Below are 20,395 nucleotides of genomic sequence, written 5' to 3'. Positions count from 1 at the left end.
GGACGATTAACCGACTGAGCCACCCAGGCGCCCCTCATCTTAATTATTGATAGGAGTGAATTTAAACCTACCATTTTGCTAGTTTTCTACTTGTTCCATTTCTTCCCTGTTCCCCCTCTTTTCTCATCTATTTCTGGACTATTTACTTGATTTCATCTCCACTACTGGCTTTTATTAGTTATAGCTCTTTACCAAAAAAAAGTTTCAGTGGTTTCTCTTAGGGCTTCCAATATATATTGCTAGCTTGTTAAGTCTGCCTTCAAAGTATTACACCACTAGATGTATAGTTGTTAGTAACAATTACAACTCTTAAAATATACTTACAATTCTTCTCTTCCATTATTCATGGTATTGTCATGCATTTTAATGTGCATAATAAACCCCAGAATACATTGTTACTATTTTTGCTTTAACTGAATTCTTTTAAAGCAATAAAAATAACAAATATATTTTATGTTTATCTTCATTTTTATAGCTTCTAATGGGTGGTGCTTTAAAAATCTCTCCAGACTCTTTGATACTCCTCCCTTTGGTGCAGCCTCATTCCTCTCCCTCTTCAAGTGTGGACTGTAGTGACACAGTTCTAATGAACAGACTGAGGTAGAGATGTGAGATTTATGTCAGCTCCCCTCAGCAGCAGCAGCTATGCTGTGTGTGTGTGTGTGTGTGTGTGTGTGTGTGTGGTATAAGTCCCCTGCTCCAAGTTCTTACTTTGAGCCCCCAATGGAAGGCCATGAAAGAAAGAAACCCTTGTGTCTGAGACTCCCAGCTCTTCCAAACTGAGATGGTAACCACAACTGCCAAGAATGTGAAACATTTTGCAGGTCATAAAAGACATTGTAGCTTCCATTTTTCTCTCTGATCACTTGCATTAGGGGAGGTAAGACAGGTCATGAGGACATTCAAATAGCCCTGTGGAGAATCCCACGGGGTGAATAACTGAGGCCTTCTCGAAACAGTCACATGTACTGGTGGTGGCTCATCCAGCTCCAGTCAGGCCTTCTAACGGCTGCAGCCCCAGCCAACATCTTGACTGCAGCCACACGGGCAACCCTGGTCGGCAACCCTAAACTCCCCAGCTAAGCTGATGTTAGAACTCCTGACCCACGACTGAGAAAATGTTTGTTGGCTTAAGCCACGGAGTTTTGGGGTAATTTGTGACAAAATGTTCATTTCTTAGTGTGTACCAAGTTTCCACCTGGAACCTGAAGAACTTCCTTTAACATTTCTCATATCAGGTCTGCTGGCACCGAATTCTTAGATTTTTTTCTGAGAAGTCCTTTATTTTAGTTTCATTTTTTAAAAGATTTGCTGAATACAGAATTCTGGATTGGCATTTATTCTTTAATTAATTTTTTTTTAATGTTTATTTTATTTTTGAGACAGAGACAGAGCATGAATGGGGGAGGGGCAGAGAGAGAGGGAGACACAGAATCGGAAGCAGGCTCCAGGCTCTGAGCCATCAGCCCAGAGCCTGATGCGGGGCTCGAACTCACGAACCGTGAGATCGTGACCTGAGCTGAAGTTGGACGCTCAACCGACTGAGCCACCCAGGCACCCCTGGCATTTATTCTTTAAAGACGTCACTCCTTGGGCCACCGGTGTGGCTCAGGCAGTTGAGCGTCTGGCCGGCTCAGGTTACGATCTCACAGTTCACAAGTTTAAGCCTTGCACTGGGCTGTGTGCTGATAGCATGGAACCTGCTTGGGATCCTCTCTCCCTCTCTCTGCCCCTCCCCTGCTCATGCTCTGTCTCTCTCTCAAAAACAAACATTAAAAAATTTTTTTTTAAGATGTCACTCCAAAAAAAAAAAAATGCCATTCCATTGTTTGGATGAGTACTCTGCTAGAATTCTTATTTTCGTCTCTCTGAATGTGTTTTTTCCTCTGGCTTTCAATATTCCCTCTTCAATTTTCAGTACTTTGACTAGGATGTGTCTAAGCATGTGTGGTTTTTCTGGTTTGTTTTTGGAATTTATCCTGTTTGTCATATCTGTGGTTGATGTTACTATTTCTGGAAAATTCCTACCTCTTCAAATATTTCTTCTTCCCCCTTCTCTTCCTGGGACCGCTTTTGCAGGTACATTAGGTTGCTTGTTATTGTCCCGCAATTCTTGGAGCTGCTGTTGTGGTGGTTTCTTGTTTTTATTTAGTTTTTACTCTTTATTTTTTTCTTCATATTTCAGACACAATATTTCTTCTACTTCAAGTTCCTTAAAACTTCCTTCGTCCGTGTCCATTCTAATAATAAGCCTGTTAAGAATTTTCAAGTTATGCTTTTTTATTTCAAGCATTTCCATTTATCTTTAATTTCCGTCTCTCTGCTGAAATTCCCTGTGGCTCAACGCATGTTGTCTGCTTTTTCCACTGTATCCTTTAATACAAGAATTTGACTAATAAAGAGCGATAACCCCAATATCCTGGTCACCTCTGAGTCTAGTTCTGTTCATTGCTTTGCTTCATCTCTTGACAAGGTTTTTGTTTGCTTATTTTCTCCTATTGCTTTCTTTCTGAGTCTTCTAGTATCGAATTCCATTTGCTGTGTAGAAAACGACAAACCAAGATAAACAGTATTTATGCGTGGGTATGACTATATGCCTGGTAGGCTGCTGTGGGAGGCCAAATCAGTGTCACAAGAAGTTGAGTTGGGTTTGCATTATATCTGCACTGCATCACAGGCTTCAACCTCTGCTAGCGGTCACCTGTTGTTACCTTGCATTTAGAGTAGAGGACAGGATACCAGAGAGAGGGCTTTTCCCAGTGTTCTTGCATGCTCTCTAGCATTCAGCTGTGTCTGCATGCCTGTGCCATAAAGGAATTTTCACTACATGCTCCAGCCTCTTCCCCAGGGGTAGACTACTGGTCCTTGTGAGTCTGTGCTAAGTTCATGGTAGGGAAAACAGGAATTCTTGTAGTGTTGCCTCATTCTTAGGCAGGCTCTGTCACCCAGGCCTCGTCAGTGGGTTTTTCCTCAGCATTCCCATCCTCTTCCCATGTGTTTGTGGTTGGTCTTAAGCAGGAATATCCTGATTTTTGCTTCTACTTTTCCACCAAGGATCTTTGCTCTTGTCCTAGGGATGAGAGACTTCTTCCTATCCCTCCCCTGAGGCGGGGGGTTTGCTTCTACTCTTCCCCACAAAGAAATAATGTCTATCTATCCCTTCCAGCCTCCTGCCCTGCCCCAAGTCTTTGTCTGGAGCATCCAATGGAAGGCCATGAAAAAAAAATCTTATGTGCGCAAACATCCTTTGTGTAAGAGACTCCCAATCCTTCCAAACTGAGAGGCTAATCCACAATCGCCAAGAATGAAAACTTTCTGCAGATTTCTTAGCAGCTTATAAAGCAGCCACTTTTGACACAAAACTCCTACATCAAAGTCAAAGGAGAGTTTATAACTCACAGCAATAGCACTAGCCAGAGTATTAATTTTGCACAGTACCCTGAGACCCAAATCACATAGAGGGACACAAGAGAGTTTTAGGTGACACCTGCACAAGCGTTGGGTTGCATCAGAGAACTTTGAGCTTAAGAAACCTTATTCTTTTAGGGTGGGCTAGCAGTAAGTGTGATTGACTTTTTGCCCTAGGAGAAGATACTATGCTAGACAGTAAACAAAACCTGCCCTTTGTTCTAGAAGGAGACACTGTCTCTTCCGAGCCTGTTCTCTGTACACGTATCCAAGAAAAGATAATCAGGAATACAGTTAGCCAGTACTTCTGCTTGTGAAATATGCTGAAATGGAAGAAAAAAAACCAAACAAACATGGAAAACTGACTCCCAACAGAAGATTACAGAGGTCACAAGCTTTTAACTGTTGGCATAAAGGAACTTGTAACCCATACAAGTATCATTGACACTAAAATAATCTGAGGTGGCCCAAAGATGTGTCCCATATGCCCTCTACCCATGTTTCCTAATATCCCACCCAACTGACTATTAACAATCTTGTCCCAGGAACATTTTGTGTAATACCAAAAAAATGCAAATATACATGTGTGCACATATATGTACATCCTCTACTGTTTCCTTGGTTTTGGCCTATATACATATACATATATATTTTTTGACTTAATGCATTTTGCCAATTGTTCTATATCCATACGTATAAATTTACTCCATTTAATAAAATCTGCATGTCTGTATGTATAATACATACACACACACTTACATGCAATGCTACCAAGTAACATTAAGGTTGTTTTTAACTTTTTGCTACTCAGCACTATATTACAAGGAATAGCCTAGTACATACCGACTTTGTGTCTATTCTCTGGACACATTTATACATCTGGTGTAAATTCCTGAAGGTGGCAGTGCATTTTTAAATTTTCACAGATGTCAGATGGCTCTCTTAAAAGGTTACACTTGAAAACAAGGAGGGTATCTGTTTCTCAATATCTTCACCAATACAACCTATTATTAAACATTTAAATGAATAATCTGATGTTGAAAACTGCATTAAAATCCTTTGAAATATGCCATGTTTTCTTGTGGGCTTTTTGTTTTTTTGCTTTCTCGTTTGATTTTTCTGTTTTTGCTCTTCACTATCACAGGCTGCCCGGTAAGGAGGAAATAGAATGGAGATAGATAGACCTGGTCAGTATCCCAGCCTCACTATTTACTGTGTGGTCTTCAACTTTTTCATTCACCTCACATTTATTGAGAACCTGCATTGTGTCTGGAATGGCTTGATCCTGGGGATTCAGAGGTCAGAAGATAGTTTCTCCCACCAGAGCTTCCATAACAGAAAAAGATGTCAAACAAGCAATTACAAAATCGAAACCGAAACTAAAAACCCAAGTAATTACATAATTGTAAGAACTGAGCAGTAGGGACGTGCTGACTTAGAGAAGACTTCCCTAAAGAAATGATATTTGAGCTGAGACCCGAAGGAAAACCAGAACTTCTCAAACACAGATACGGATACAATCAAGGATCCACCTTTCATTTTTCAAGTGTTCCTGCCATCATCTTCATTTTCTTATACCCTAATTAATACAAAGAGGGAAACTGGTATTTTTCTAGTCTCTGAGAAAATTTATACAATTTTCTTTACACTGGTTGAATTCTTGCTTGAATAAAATCAGGTGTGTCATAGTCAGTGGTTTGCATATTACAAGGTTGATGACTCTCCTTTCATACATTAGAAATATGTTAATTATGTATTAATACACATTAATATATAAGATACTAATATATAATGAATAAATACAATCTACAACAAATGAGGAAACAGGCATATCTCCAAGTTAAAAGTCACACACAATATGACCCTAAAGTCAAAGTGAACTCTTATAGTAAGGCATTTTCGGCTTCCGGGCAAGATGGAATAATGGACTACATTTATCCTCCCACCTAAAACAACCCCAAACCTGGACACAACATATAAGACAACTGCCAACAAAGGACAGTGATTTCTGAGAGACAGGAAGCAAGCCTGGCAGTGTGCCTGAACTGAGGGCATGCAGTTGATGGTCCAGGGAAATCAAGACGGCTAGAGTTTGCGGGACTGAGTAACCGACAGGAGAAAACCACATACAGAGAACCTCTGAAGATCTGAGCACAGTCCCCTAGAGTACTGATCAGTACATGTGTGTGAGATAACTACCCAAGGCCAGAGAAAGAAGCACCAGGAAAGTAAAACTCGTAATACCTGGTATCCAATTAAGAATCACCACGTATACAGGGGTGCCTGGGTGGCTCTGTGGGTTGAGCGTCCGACTTTGGCTCAGGTCATGATCTCACAGTTGGTGAGTTCGAGCCCCACGTCGGGTTCTGTGCTGACAGCTCAGAGCCTGGAGCGTGCTTCACATTCTGTGTGTGTCTCTCTCTCTGCTCCTACCCTGCTTGTGCTCTATCAAAAATAAATAAAAATATTAAAAAAAAAAAGAATCACCACATATACAAAGAACAAGACAACACCCATAGAGAAAAGATCAACCAATGGAGACCAACCCAGAACCGACACAGATGTTAGAATTAACAGAACCGACACAGATGTTAGAATTAACAGAGAAGGACATTAAAACAGTATAACTGTTCCATGTGTTCAAAAAGTTACTGAGATGTGTGTAAGACTTACACTGAACTTCTGGAGATGCTAAGTGCATTGGAATGAAAAATACAGTGTATGAGATTAACAGCAGAAAAGGCATGAGAGGAGAAAAGGTTAGCTTGAAATCATAGCAATGGAAACTAGAATGAAACACTAAGGGAGAAAAGGCCACGCGGTTTTTTTTTTTTTTTTTTTTTCTGTCCCAAGCTCACGCCAGGCATGCTCTTGCTTTAGCACATTTGCATTTGTTGCTACCTCTGCCTACAATCAGTCGCCATACATACTCAGCTCACCCCGATTTTCCTCAGGTCCCTGCTCAGAAGTCTTATCTGAGACACCCTCCTTGACAACCTAATATAACCTCCCCCATCCTTCTTAATCTGCTGCTTTTCCTCAGCACTTGACACAGGCACTTGTTTATTGTCTGTCTCCCTCGATGCAAGTGTCAGTGGGGGAGTCACAAGACAGGGATGTTTTGTTTACTGTTGTAACTCTAGAATTTTCCCGCTATAGCAGATGCTAGTTTTCAAAGAATAAGTGAAGGAGTGAGCATAAGTTTGTGAAGGGGTACAGTTATACTTCTGATATGAGTTCCTGGTTGGATGAATGATGGGATACAGGGCACACGAGGATGACTAGGAGATGCCTATGAAACATCCAAGTGAAAACGAAGCATAGTCATATGTTCAACAAAGAAGTACTGAGCACCTGATACAAGGCAGGCACTGTGCCAAGCACTTGAGTATATCAGAAGTGAAAAAAAACCCAAAGAATCCTACCCTCAAGGAGCTTACTTTCTAGAGAGGGACACAGTAAGAATAATAAATAAGCGAATTATGTAATAGATTGAAAGGTGATATGTGCTATGGGAAAATAAAAATCAGGTAAAGGGAACCTCAAGAGTCTCGGGCAGTGCTGAGCCAGCTCCACATTCAAATAGGGTGGTCAGGGCTGGACTCATTGGGAAGTGGCCAAGGGTCTAATGCTCTGGGGTGAGGTTTATCTGTTAAATTGGCAATAATATTTGCCACAGAGTTTTAAATGAGATATGTTGTTAGGAGGTCTGGAAAATACATAGCTGCTAAAAAATTTTAAACCACTTCCCCACCCAAACCACTGTAAGGCTTTAATCAGTCTGAAACAGACCAATTTTAAGATAAGCAGAGTAAGTTTGTGAGTGTGCATCCCTACTTTACCAAGAACACACTAAGAAAAGTTTCCTTCTTCGTTGCTTTGCTGTTACTAGTGATGAGTTCTGAGTCATTATCCAGAAGAAGTGCTGGGGAAAGAAATCAGAGAGCTGTTAATAGAATAGGAGAGAAAGAAGATCCTATTGGGTCAGTATGAAAGTGCACCTGGACAGGGTGAGGAAGGGAGTGAAGGGTTGCGAGATTTCTGCTTTACATGAAGTGGTACAGTGTTGGCTTTAAGTAAATTGTGAAAAGTTAAAGATGTATACTGCAATCCTTAGAGCAACCATGGAAAATTCATATAAAGAGGGGTGCTGGGTGGCTTTGTCGGTTAAGTGTCTGACTTTTTTTTTTTTTTTTAGTTTTTTTTTTTTTAATGTTTATTTATTATTGGGAGACTGAGCATGAGCAGGGGAGAGAGAGGGAGACACAGAACCTGAAGCAGGTTCCAGGCTCTGAGCTGTCAGCACAGAGCCCGACGCGGGGCTCGAACTCACAAACTGTGAGACCATGACCTGAGCCGAAGTCGGACGCTTAACTGACAGAGCCACCCAGGCACCCCAAGTGTCTGACTCTTGATTTTGGCTCAGGTCATGATCTCATGGTTCATCGTGACATTGAGCCCCGTGTTGGGCTCTGTGCTGACGTGCGGAGCCTGCTTGGGATTCTTTCACGCTCTCTGTTCCTCCCCCATTCGTCTTGAGCATGCTCTCTCTTGAAATAAATAAAAGAAAAATCATCTTAGAAAATTCATACAAAGAGGTAGAGCTGAAATGTTGATAGATTAAATTAAAATCAAATTCAAAACAATATTGAATTATTCCAAAAGAGGTCTGGAAAGGAGGTACACAGTCAAAAAAGAAAGGGACCAGACCTAAATCCAGTCATAGCAATAATTTATATCAAGTGTTAAAGCATTAAACATTCCAATTAAAATACAGAAACTGTCAGAATGTCAGAAAAGCAAGATCTAACTATATATGTTGTCTCCAAGAGATAAGATGCAGATAAACTGAAAGTAAATGGATGGAAAGAAAAGATGTACTATGCAAATAGTACGCATAAGAGGGCTGCAATGGCTATAAAATCATAGTAAGATGACTTCAACATGAAGAGCATTACCAGAGATAGGGATATTTCATTAAGAACAAAGGGTTAATGCATCAGAGACAAAACAATCATAGTATGTGTGTGCCTAATAACAGGGCTTCAAAATATATAGACAAAAACTGATATAACTAAAGGGAGAAACATAAAAATCTACTGTGATAGTTGGGTATTTTAATACCTATTTCTTAGCAATTAATAGAACATTGAGATCAAAAAGCACCCCCAAAACAAACAAAAAAACCCCACATCTGTTCAGACATATAATATCTGAGAAACACTATCAAACACCTTAACCTAAGCGACATTTATAGAGCACTATGCCCAATGCCTGCACGATATATGTTCTTTTTCAAGAGCACATGTACATGCACCATGACAATTTATATGTTGTGTCCTAAAATATATCTCAACAAATTTAAACGTATTAAAAACACACAGATAATGTATTAAATGGGAAAAGAATTAAAACTAGAAACCAGTAAGAAAAAGGTATCTTGGAAAACCTCTGAGACTTGGAAAGTTAACACAAATAATCCATAGGTCAAAAAAGAAATCAGGGAATATAGGGTACAGCACAGGGAATACAGCCAATAATTTTGTAATTACTTTGTGTGGTGACAGTAACCAAAGTTACCACGGGGATCATTTCATAATATATAAAACAATCAAATCGCTAGGATATACACCTGAAAACAGGATATGGTATGTCAATTATTCTTCAATTAAAAAAAAATCATGAACAAGTATGTTCACAGCACACTATTTCTAACTGCAAAAAATAAAAACACTCAAAATGTTTATCAATAGAGTGGATTCATCCATGGTGCCTGGGTGGCTCATCAGTCTGGTTCAGTGCCGGACTCTTGATTTTGGCTCAGGTCATGATCTCAGTTTGTGAGATAGAGCCCCCCACATTGGGCTCCACACTGGATGTAGACCCGGCTTAAAATTCTCTCTCTCCCTCCCTCGGCCCCTCCCCAACTTGAGCATGCGTTCTGTCTGGGGTGGGGGGAGGGGAGAGTGGATTCACCTGATGGAATACCATACTCAATATAAATGAATGAAATACAATTACATGCATAAACATATAAAATAAGGAAAACAGGAAAGCAAACAACTCCATATTTTAAGTGGGCAAAAGATCTGAATATTTTACAAAGAAGAGATACAGATAGCAAATAACCACTTAAAAGACGCTTAACATCATTAGTCATTAGGGAAATGTAAATTAAAACTACAACGAGATACATACACGAGATACCTATTTAGAAAGACTAAAATTGAAGTCTGACCATACTAATTGTTGGAGGGCATGGGTAGGAACTGGAACTCTCATATACTCTTTTCAAGAGAAGAGAATGCCTATGTGCGTACGAAGCCTAATACACACATGTTCTCAGCAGCTTTATCTGCATAGCCCCAAACTGGTAGCAACCACATGTTCATCACTAGGTGAATGGAGACACAAACTGTGCTATAGCCACATAATGGAAAAGTACTGGGTAAAAAAAAAAAAAAAAAAAAAAAAAAAAAGGGAATGAACATCTGATAACATGAATGAATCTCAGAATAATTGTGCCGAAGGAAGCCAAACAAAAACAGTACATACCATATGATTCCATTTATGTAAAACTCTAGAAAAATGCAAATTAATCTACGATGACAGAAAGTAAAGTAGTGGTTACATTCCCCCGGGGAGGAGGGAGGAATTACGAAAGGGTCAATGGAAACTTTTGGGGGTGGTGGACATGTGCATTATCTTAGCTGTGGCTATGGTTTCACACAAAAACTCAGCAAACATTTGAAATATATGCATTTTATTTTATGTCAATTAGGGCTCACTTAAGTGTTAAAAAGCCAGCAAAAATTAAAAATGTTATTTAAGAACACAAACACAGATGGGAAAAATTACAAAGTAAAGCAAAGAGATGGTCAATTCAAAATTCAAAACAGCAATTACCTGGCGTAGAGGGAGGAAAGGGAGAAAGGTGTCAGCGGGACAGGCATGTAGGGACCTTGACATGTTCTGGTCCAAGCAATATTCTATACATGAAACTGGGTGCTGGACAGCTTATTATCATTCTTTTAACTGCATGTGTTTTATGCCACCTTTTGTATAGATGATCTATTCCACAATTTAGAAAAACAAGGAGCCTGTGGTGAGGACCACGAAGGAAAGAACCTGTATTAGCTAAGCTGCACTTTTGTGGGCTGGACACCATCAAAACCTTTTCAATAAAATTAAGCTCCTTCGTATCAGATAGGTGTGACCTGATCTTTGAGACAGATAGGTTATCAATTTCAAAGAAGGAATGGAAAGATCACACTGAAAAGCTATTATTTAACACCCTAACTTGTTAACACTTCTGTACATATTAACTAAGTAGTTGCCAGGGCACCTAGGTGGCTCAGTAGGTTAAGCATCCGACTTCAGCTCAGGTCATGATCTCAGTCTGTGGGTTTGAGCCCTGCATCAGGTTCTCTGCTGTCAGCAGGGATTCTGCTTCCGATCCGCTGTCCCCTTCTCTCTCTGCCAAAAATAAATACACATTAAAAAAAAAAAAAAAAGCGAGTCGTCGCTTATCTTGTCACAACCTTGAGGCTTAGGGACACGGGCTAAATAATATATAGGTTAAGTACTTTCTGATGGGGCTCTAGGGGAATGGTGAGGTTGGGAGCTGATAGCCAAGAAAAAATTCTTAGAGATGTCTTTGGTGCAAAAAGATGATTTTATTAAAGCACGGGGACAGGACCCACGGGCAGAAAGAGCTGCACTGGGGTTGTGAAGAGTTACGTACTATGGGGCTGGGGAGGTAAAGTCAAGACAGAAGTTTCTTCAAGAGATTTCCATATGCTAAACACTCACAGATTACTGGAGGCCTAACTATTGTCAAGCTAAGGTTGTTTTCGCCTCTAGCAAATCATTAACATTAACACGTTAAGAGTTCCTGGAGAAAACTCTGCCTGCCTCAAGTATTTGTCAATGGGCTACAGGTTATAAGGAAATTCCATTTTATTTGCCACTTCCTTCTCGCCTTTGTTTCCCCACATCACCATGGAGGGGAGGGTGATGTTGGGGCTCCGGAAATGACAGTTTCTGGAGATTAGGCTATTGCTAAGATTACCTTTTTCTTGCAATTCCCTAAGATATTTGTAAACTGCTGGAGACGCTCTCAGTTTAACCCTTTGCTTTCTGTCCTTTGTACTTGGGCAGCCAGGAGTGCCTGAGGAATGTCATACTTATCCCACCTGGGTGGGGGAGGGGGGAGATGTGTGTGACCTATGCTAGCTTGTGTTTGGCCCTCAGGTCTCCTTATGATCCCTCCTCACTTACCAGTTAGAGTACAATTATCTTCCTTGCACTTTCTCTAAAAGTTCATGTAGCTTCTCCCCTCAAAACACTTATGCACGGTTTTCTTCCTCACATTGTTTTACTCTTTCTCAACCACTAAAATACAAGCCATAGTAAACGCGCTGCTCCCAGCTCCCTCACTTTGCTTGGTTACAACTTCTGCTGCGAGGAAGGTCTTGGAATCTCACTTCCGATCATCGCGCGGAGTAACAAGGGAACAGTGCGCTACCCACATCATTTTAAGAGCCAAATAATTTTAGGCTTCGGTTGGAAAAGCAAAGAGCTGTGCTCCAGGCTTGGGCTCTAGGGTGAGCTATTTTAGGTGAGCGGCACATCTCCTCAACAACTTCATCAATGAATTTTTAATCAGAACAGCTTCGAAGAATGTGGTGCCTTACTTCACTTTCCAGGACAGCCACTGGAAAATACACACTTCGTTGGGTTTTGTTCTTTGTTTTTGCGCGTTGGCTTGGGCCACTTCCCTCCGCCCGACCGCTGTCAAGCGGCGTCCGCCTCCAAAAATCACTTAACGTGGCGCCAGCCTCCTAACACAAGTTTGCTAAAAGTCTGTACCTCCTGGAGGTGATTTTAACCTCCTGGAGGAGTCCCCGAAGCCATGACTCCAGGAAGGGAATACCAACAAACACGTCTTAAAGGTCTTGAACCTACCCCGCTTTACCGAGTTCGGGATTTGCAGAACCACGCCCCATCTAAGAGGAACCAAGGTCACGCCCTCCGCGGACACCGCCGCTAGGCCTTTAATAAAGCCGCGGCCGCCTTCCCGCCTCCCCCCGGGGCGCGCACTTCCGGCCGCGGGGGCGTTCGGGAGCGCGCCCCGCGAGCCTCCACCAACCAGCGGCTCCGCCTGGCAGGCGCGAGTACGCGCGCGCACATTTGTGCGCAGGTTCGAATCTCCGCCGCTTCGCGGTTGCTCCTCAACGTCCGGCAGCACCGCGGCGGCCGCGAGGGCAGCTCGCGGGCTGCGCTGGGTCCGGCCGCCCCGCCCCGCCCCCTCCGCACGCCCCACCTGCCAGCCGCCGGCTCGCCCGGAGCAGGTCCTCGCCCCCAGTCGCGCGCTCCGCCCTCGCCCTCCGCCCCCGGAGCTCTCCGCGCTCGGCCTCCCGCGCCGGGCGGGCTCCGCCCGAGGCTCCGGGGCCCATGGCCAAGCGGCGTGCGGCCGAGCCGCTGACGTTCCACGTGCCTTGGAAGCGGCTCCTGCTCTGCGACTTCCCCGAGGAGCCGCCGCCGCTCTGGATCCCGCCGCCGGGGGCCTCGCATCCCGGGCAGCCCGTCGGCGTCCCGGAGCCGCCCCGAAAGCGCAAAATCGACGCGGGGGCTATGACTGAGGCTTCAGCTTCGCCCAGCAAGCGCCGCGACGGCGGGGACACCAGCGTACCGGGCGGCGTGGAGCGTGAGGGCCAAGGCCTGGAGACGGGCGAGCCGCAGTTGCTGCAGCCTCCCGTGCGGCCCCGCGGGCCGGGGGAGGAGCCCCGGGGCGCCCGGCCCCCGAGGGGCGGTGGCGACGACGGGGCGGGGCGCACGGAGCCCCCACGGGGAGACTGGGGGGCCGCACCGCGCCAGGTAGGGGCTGGGGACCGGCTGAGCGCTCCAGAGGGTGGGAGGGATGAGGAGAGAGGGGCTCACCCTTTACGCAGCCATGGCACGCCCCGGGAAGAAACAGATTGTTCCCCTCTTGACTCGTGTTCATCAAGAAGCCCCAAAAGGCGAAAAGCCAGGAACCCTAGGGCAGGAAGGACGTGGACTCCCAGACTACCCACCAAGGGCCTCAGAGCCCTTGGCCCCTTGGCAGCGTTTTGGGAGAGTCGTGTGGGCTTGCACCTTTAGTGCCTGTGGTGTGGAAGAGGGAAGCAGGAGCGTGGGTCACGACGGACTAGAGTCTGATGAAGACCTTGACCGTGAACCGCGATAGGTCAGCTCAACGACAAATGGAGAAAGGGTAGCGCGCCTTCCTTGGCTTCATGATGATTTCTTCTAGAATTCGTGGTAGATTTCTTTCTAAGGAGGGTGACCAATGTGGTCGTCATCAGTTGGATGGTCTGTAGGCATAGTACAGCGCTTGTGGTAGAGAGGAAGGGCCTCTCTGCCTTGGGAACAGGCATTTAAAAACTCAGTGTTAAATCGGATTTTTTAAAAAAGGATCATTGTTGAAAATTAATTTGGGCCCTAAAGTAAAACGTATAAGAATCATATATAAGAGTTCCTATTTTTTGGGAAACGAGCCTGCCCCATCTCTGAGCCTGAGATTTGATTTGTCTCGAAGTTCACCGTGTGAGACAGCTGAACCCTTGAAATGTGACTGATCCAAATTGATGTGTGCTGTTAAGTGTAAAAAAACACTCTAGATTTCGAAGATCTCAAAAATTTTTATATTGATTGCACATTGAAAGGACTTGAAGATACTGGATTGGATAAAATGTATTAAAATTTACCTGTTTCACTTTTTTAATACAGCCACTAGAAAAATTTAAATTGTGGCCTACATTACATATTTATGAGACTGCTTTGGTTTATACTTAGGAATTCGGGCTGCATTTTGGCAGTTCTGGATTGACTTACCAGGAGCTTTGGGAATAGAAGTACCAAGTGTAGGGCTTAGAATTCACCAAACTCTTTTCAAGCACTACATCATAGTATTCACCTCACCTTTTTCCATTGTGTTCAGTATCTCTTGCAGAATTAACCAAATGCCTTTGCTGGAAAAAAAAAAAAAGGTGAATTGAGGTTCCTTTGGCATGCCTTCTTGGTGGAAAAACCTAATAAAATAATGAGAATTTTATAGTTGGGAAAGAACTTTTTCTCTGGTTGTGAGAAATCATCCTTCAGATAATAATGGATATTTCTGGTTGAAATTCTAAATTGTAAATATTCCCATCCCCAGTTTTCTTGGAATGTAGAGAACATGAGGTTTAGGAGGTTTTTTTTTTAGACTTTTTTCTTTAGATTGCTTTTGGATATTCAAAATCCGCTTACTTAAAACTGAATGATAGCACTTATGTTTTGAAAACAGAATAATTCGAGTTTCCAGTTGTATTGTGTGTGTTGCCAATGGCAAAATCTAAGAAAACAAACCCAGGATGATAATTATCCAGATCTATTTGATCTGAGGGTAAGTAGTGTGTAGCTTGAAAACTTTTACTCTTCGGACCATTTTGGTACCCCACCCGTATATAGGGTTGTCTTCCCTACCAGAGTATACTCACTGAAGTATGCCACAGATTGATAAGAAGGAAATAGGGAAATTGTAGGTAGAGGAAAATTTTTGAGTAGGCTGACTCACCTTAGAATCTCTTAGACACAGCTGTATCTTCTACAGCGATGACTACATGTGACAGCTCTTTGCTTCTCAGTCACTACAGGCCCATGGCAAGGACTAAGCTTGGCCATGGGGTACCTTCTTCACCAAGACAATCCCTGTTCCCTTTTCTTTTGGCTAAAGCCTCGTGTTTCTTCCTTTTGTTAGTTCTGTTCCATGAGCTTCTTGTCTTCTGTCTCCAGTTCCTCTCTTTCCTTCCTGCTTCTAAAGATGCAGGTTTTTTTGTGTTTTTTGTTTTTGTTTTTGTTTTTTGTCTTTTAAGGGATTTACAGCTAATTACCAAGATACACGGTATAACAGAAACATGGAGAAGTTAAAAAGGCTTTTCAATTCATGCAGTGAATGTCTCCCTGGTTCCTAGCACTCAGTAGAGCATAAGTCCCTACCTTCACCCTTGGGATCTTATTTAGGAAAAGTTTTCTCAAATATGTCCTTTCTACATTGAAGATTTAATTTAGGCAGAATAAAGATACCTTTTTTCTGTCCTAGAACCTCAGTATTTTTTGAGTTGTCTCATGTTTTTTTGTTGTGTTGGCTTTTTTCCTAGGTGTTTTTTTGTTTAGTTTTGGTTTTTTTAACCAGAGAAGTAAAAACCAGATATTACTTCATTAAATATTTGTGTTTTGTCATGATCGTGTCACTTCGTGCAGATTCATTTGCTCTGTCTGCTGATCCTCACTGGTAGTTACTTTTAATGGAAAGTAAGCAGAAATGTTTTCTTCCTCTTCTTAGGAAGACAATAATGAATGATTCGTAGGTTTTTTGGGATATAATATGTAGCCATGTTGAGCTATTACAGTACTAGCCCTTAATTTGAAAATGAGTCCTGCATCTCACCGATGAGGAAACAGACTTCGATCAAAGTCAGAGTTAGTGGATGGTGGAGTTATCTTGCAAACCCAGGTCTGTCTGGTGGCGAAGTTTGTGCTGTCCCCTAGTAGGTTACACTGATGTCCTTAAAAGATCTTTTGTGGGCCCGTGTTTATAAGTAGGTAATTTGGACGGTAGATTTTTTTCAAAAAGGCAAAGATACAGCCCTTGTTTTTTAACCCTGTTTGTGTATCAAAATGAATGGGGGGGGGCATCCTTTGAATTACTGCAATTTTTTTTTTTTTTAATCCCAGTGTAAAGAAATTCCAGAGACACTCTTAATTCTCTAAGTTTTAGTGTCTAAGATTTCCTTTTAGGCCTGTGTGGTCCAGTAAAGTAACTAGCCACATGTGGCTATCAAGCATTGAAGTGTGGCTAGTCTGAATAGTGCTGTAAGTATAAAATACCAGATTGTGAAAACTTAGTATGACAAAAAGAACGTGAAATATCGCATTAATTTTTAAAAATACTGACTACACATTGAAATAATAATATTTTGGATATATAAGGTCAAATAAAATATTGTTAAGAGAATTTCACCTTTTTTACTTTTTAAAATTACTTATGTGGCTCTCATACTTCTGTTGGATAGTGCTGTTACAACAAGCATGAGCCTAAAGTAAAAACACCACCTGGTAGAATAGATATATAAATATTCATCTGGGCAGTGTTCACCTTCAAAATGTTCACCATGGAAGCCTGTATATAATTCCGGTGCTGCTTCCTTGCACAAAGTATTTTGGGGATGCTTTTCAAATTTTGTGTCAATCTTGAACTCATTGGAATGTCAGCTTCACTTCATAGTTACTTGAAACAATTTTATAGCCATTCAATCTGTTGAATTTTAAAGGAGCCAGCACTCAACTTGGATTTATCAGCGTTGATTTATTGATTTAAAAGTCATGCCTTCGGGGCGTCTGGGTGGCTCAGTCCATTGAACATCTGACTCTTGATTTTGGCTCAGGTCAGCATGCCAGGGTCTTGGGATCAAGCCCCGCATCACGCTTTGGACTGAGTGTGGAGCCTCCTTAAGATGCTCTCTATCTCTTTGCCTCTCTCCCCCACTGTCTTTATAAAATAACATTAAAATTAAAAACTCCTGCCTTGCACCAAATCTTGTATCTTTGATAAAATAATCAGTTTAAGATTTTCTTGTTATTTAGCATGTTTATAATCTAAAACTTCTTGGCAAGTTTTCAAAATATTTTAGCCTATGTAAAGTCAATTGCTTAAAATACCAAGCCTCAGGAGAAAGACGAAAAAATAAGTTTTAAGGTATATTTGTATTTTTAGAACAAGTTGTGTTCCTCACTGAAAGATAAAAATAAATTTATGAAAAAAATTTTTTTTCAAATGATTTAAAAAAAAGAGAAAGAAAAAAAAATTATGACATTTTCCAACATTTTCTTTGGTTGAAAAATGGAAGACAATTATCGAGAAGATGCTCTTGGAAGACATTCTTTTAAAGTTAAACTACCAACAAAATATTTTCACAAATCCATGAGTATGAAAATGCACAGAGTTGACTGAGCCCATGAAGTACTTTGATTAGGCAGAATTAAAAATGTACATTTGTTGAAGATGCGAAGTAAAAGACCCAAAATCTTCATGTGAGTTTGCTTTTAAAACAAAATTTGTTTCCTGGGGGGAAAAAAGTAACTTTTTCATACACCGATGCTGTCCTTTCATCTCTTTCTTTTTTCCCTAAAGCTCAATGAAGAATTCTGGCAGTATAACACCTTCCAGTACTGGAGGAATCCCCTGCCACCTATTGATCTGGCAGACCTCGAAGACATCAGCGAAGGCGGCCTGCGGGAAGCAAGGCTTCAGGGCAAGAACGAAGTGGTTGAGATCGACATGGAGTCCTGACACAAGCACCTGAAGAATAGGTCTTTCGGCCTCGGCCTTTGAGGCAAAGGCGACCTCTCTTAAGTGAATTTGCATATTCTTAAGGAGAAAAGTTATTTTCCATACTTGATGCGATACCATTCCCAAACCTGAAAAATGAGGAAGAGTTGTTTTAAAGATAAATGCCTGTGGTCACTACTGAAACTCCCAAGAGGGATTTGTCAAGGATCTAGTGCAGTTAGAGGGGAAGTATTTTATATATGTACTCTCAAAGAAAAATTTATGTTTAGATTCTAAATTTGAAAATATTGGTCTTCTAAAAAAGAATTCTGACAGTTTTAGAAACAGGTAGGAAACGCTGAAATGTTCCTCTTGTCTGTACCAAAAAGTTAATTTGTGGTACATGAAATGAATATTGTTTTTTACCTGTTGTTAATAAAATGCTTTCTAGTACATCGTATCGACTCTTCTTAGTTGAACAAATAACTGACTTAAACATCTATGCAAACTTAAAAGTGCGGGGGACTCTTAAAGGTGGTATAGTTTTAAAAGAACTTTCTAAATGTAAAGCGTAACATAGAATTTCAATTTGGGGAGCATGTTTGCATAGCTCCCAGTATTTGATATTTATTTACTCTGAGGAATCAAAAATGGATAGAGAACAATGAGAAGTGAAGAGGTTCTTCCCTCCCCCTTTTCCCAGGTTAAGAGGAAAGAAATTTAGTGGTATTAATTTCTTGGCTTTGAGTTGCTTTGAGGGCACGGTTTTTATTCCTTATTGCTTCAGACTTACAGTTCTCAATACTGGCAACACTTCAGAAATCTTTGCCTGAGTAGCACTCAAGAGATTCCCATTTAACTGTCTGAGACGGGCCTTGGGTATAGCTATTTTTTTAGGCACTAGTCCTCCTCCTTTTCCCCAATCCTAATATGCCGACAGCTTTGAGAACCACTAAACTGATGGTAGTTTTTCCTGTTTAAAGGAGATAACATTTGACGTGAAACAGCACCTCTTGATTAGCTTTGTTTTTATTTCACTCTACTGATGGATTTGTTACAAGTAACTTATTGTGTTGTTATTACTATTTTATTGTTAAAAAAATAAAGTAAGCAGTTTGTGTTTGAGTTGAGTATCAATGATTAAGTTAATTAACTTTTGTACTACATCCAAAATGTTGGCTTTGTAATAGAGTAACCCGTCCTTGTATATTTTTTTGTGGTTAATGACAGTAGATCCCAAATTGAGAAAGAATGATAAATGCCAATGAGAAAAAGAGAGAGAACGTTTTGTGTATACTGTAGGATTTAAGTATGAGTTGACATTAATAAGAGTATCCTAGAACAAAAGACATGTATTGTGGTTAAAAGTTAAGCCTTTGGAGTCAGACCTGGTTCAAAGGCTTGTACTGCCACTTTCTACCTATGTAACCCTAAGCGAGTTATTTTTCATCGCCAAGCCCTAGGTTCCTTAACTGTAAAGTGAGAAACAATAAATAGTATCTACCTCAAAAGAGGCTATGTGTATTGTCAAGCAATGGACTAAGTACTTCACCCACATCTTGTTTAATTCTCATAATAACCTTATTGTAGGTACAAAACAGTAATTAGAATAAATGTGCTTTTTGTAGTTATGCTTCATTCTACTTTAAATTGCCACCAGAAGTTTCACGGTAAGAATTGGAATTGAGATCGTAAGCATGGCAAGCTAGTGCGGGAAGCAGTTAAATTACTGTGGAAAAAAGGAAAATGGTAAGCTTTCTTCCCCTTCTGTTTGGCCTGAGCGTAAGGAAGGTGTCCATTTTTGTTCACTACTCTTCCTGGTGCCCAGAACAGTGTGTGTCACATAATAGATAGTCCATAGAAATTGCACAAATGAATTAGTGATCTTACCTATTGACAGGAAGGTTAATGCCAGCAGTTTTCTAGAAACATATCTTACAAAGCTAGGCATTCTACCGAAGAGGTGCATACAAAAGATGTGTTGCAGAGATCAAATAGTAAGACGCTGGAAACATAAAAACTGAGACAAGTCCAGCTAATGAACTACAGGAGGTGGTCATTTACTTTAATGAGAAATTTCATAGGATATTACATTGCAGGTTTGTGCATGGGAGATTCAAAGTGTACCTCAGAGAGGGTCCTGGCTGACTCCGTTGGTAGAGCTATGTGACTCTTGATCCCAGGGTTGTGGTTTAAGCCCTACCATAGGTGTAAAACTTACTTAGAAAATGAGTAGCTCAGACAACTTTTGAGCATTATGTGTCAACATACAAAACTAATGTAAAGAGATTCAGGGAAAATATTTGCTGTCAAGATGTTGAAGGCTGAACATTTAAAAAAAAATTTTTTTTTTTTTTTAGTGTTTATTTTTGAGAGAGAGAGAGAAAGACAGAGTCCAAGCTGGGGAGGGGCAGAGAGAGAGGGAGACACAAAATCTGAAGCAGGCTCCAGGCTCTGAGCTGTCAGTCCAGAGCCCGACGTCGGGCCCAAACCCACAAACTGCGAGATCATGACCTGAGCCGAAGTCAGATGCCCAACCAACTGAGCCACCCAGGCGCCCCGAAGGCTGAACATTTTTATACAGGTATATATATACTTCAAGCATTTCAACATGTTTAATATGTAAAATATGAATTT

The 20,395-nt window shown here is 41.3% G+C and overlaps 2 protein-coding genes across 6 annotated transcripts in view; both read left to right on the top strand.

Annotated features, from left to right (window-relative positions):
- Positions 1 to 12,732: 12,732 nt before the first annotated feature.
- Positions 12,733 to 18,883, top strand: CD4H9orf40 (chromosome D4 C9orf40 homolog). Its single transcript, XM_045042489.1, has 2 exons — positions 12,733 to 13,287; positions 17,621 to 18,883. The coding sequence occupies exons 1-2, from the start codon at positions 12,865 to 12,867 to the stop codon at positions 17,777 to 17,779; spliced, it is 582 nt and encodes a 193-aa protein (XP_044898424.1). The 5' UTR covers positions 12,733 to 12,864; the 3' UTR covers positions 17,780 to 18,883.
- Positions 18,884 to 20,197: 1,314 nt separating this feature from the next.
- The window catches only part of TRPM6 (transient receptor potential cation channel subfamily M member 6), a 204,504-nt gene continuing 204,306 nt past the window's right edge, over positions 20,198 to 20,395 (top strand). For all 5 annotated transcript variants that reach the window (XM_045042481.1, XM_045042483.1, XM_045042484.1 and 2 more), the window contains exon 1: positions 20,198 to 20,342. The gene's annotated coding sequence lies outside the window, so the exon portion shown is untranslated. The remainder of the gene's footprint in view (positions 20,343 to 20,395) is intronic.

The sequence above is a fragment of the Felis catus genome, chromosome D4, assembly GCF_018350175.1.
Source record: "Felis catus isolate Fca126 chromosome D4, F.catus_Fca126_mat1.0, whole genome shotgun sequence".
NCBI lineage: Eukaryota > Metazoa > Chordata > Mammalia > Carnivora > Felidae > Felis > Felis catus.
Note: the sequence above shows the minus strand (reverse complement) of the source record. Positions and strands in the feature narration are given on the sequence as shown.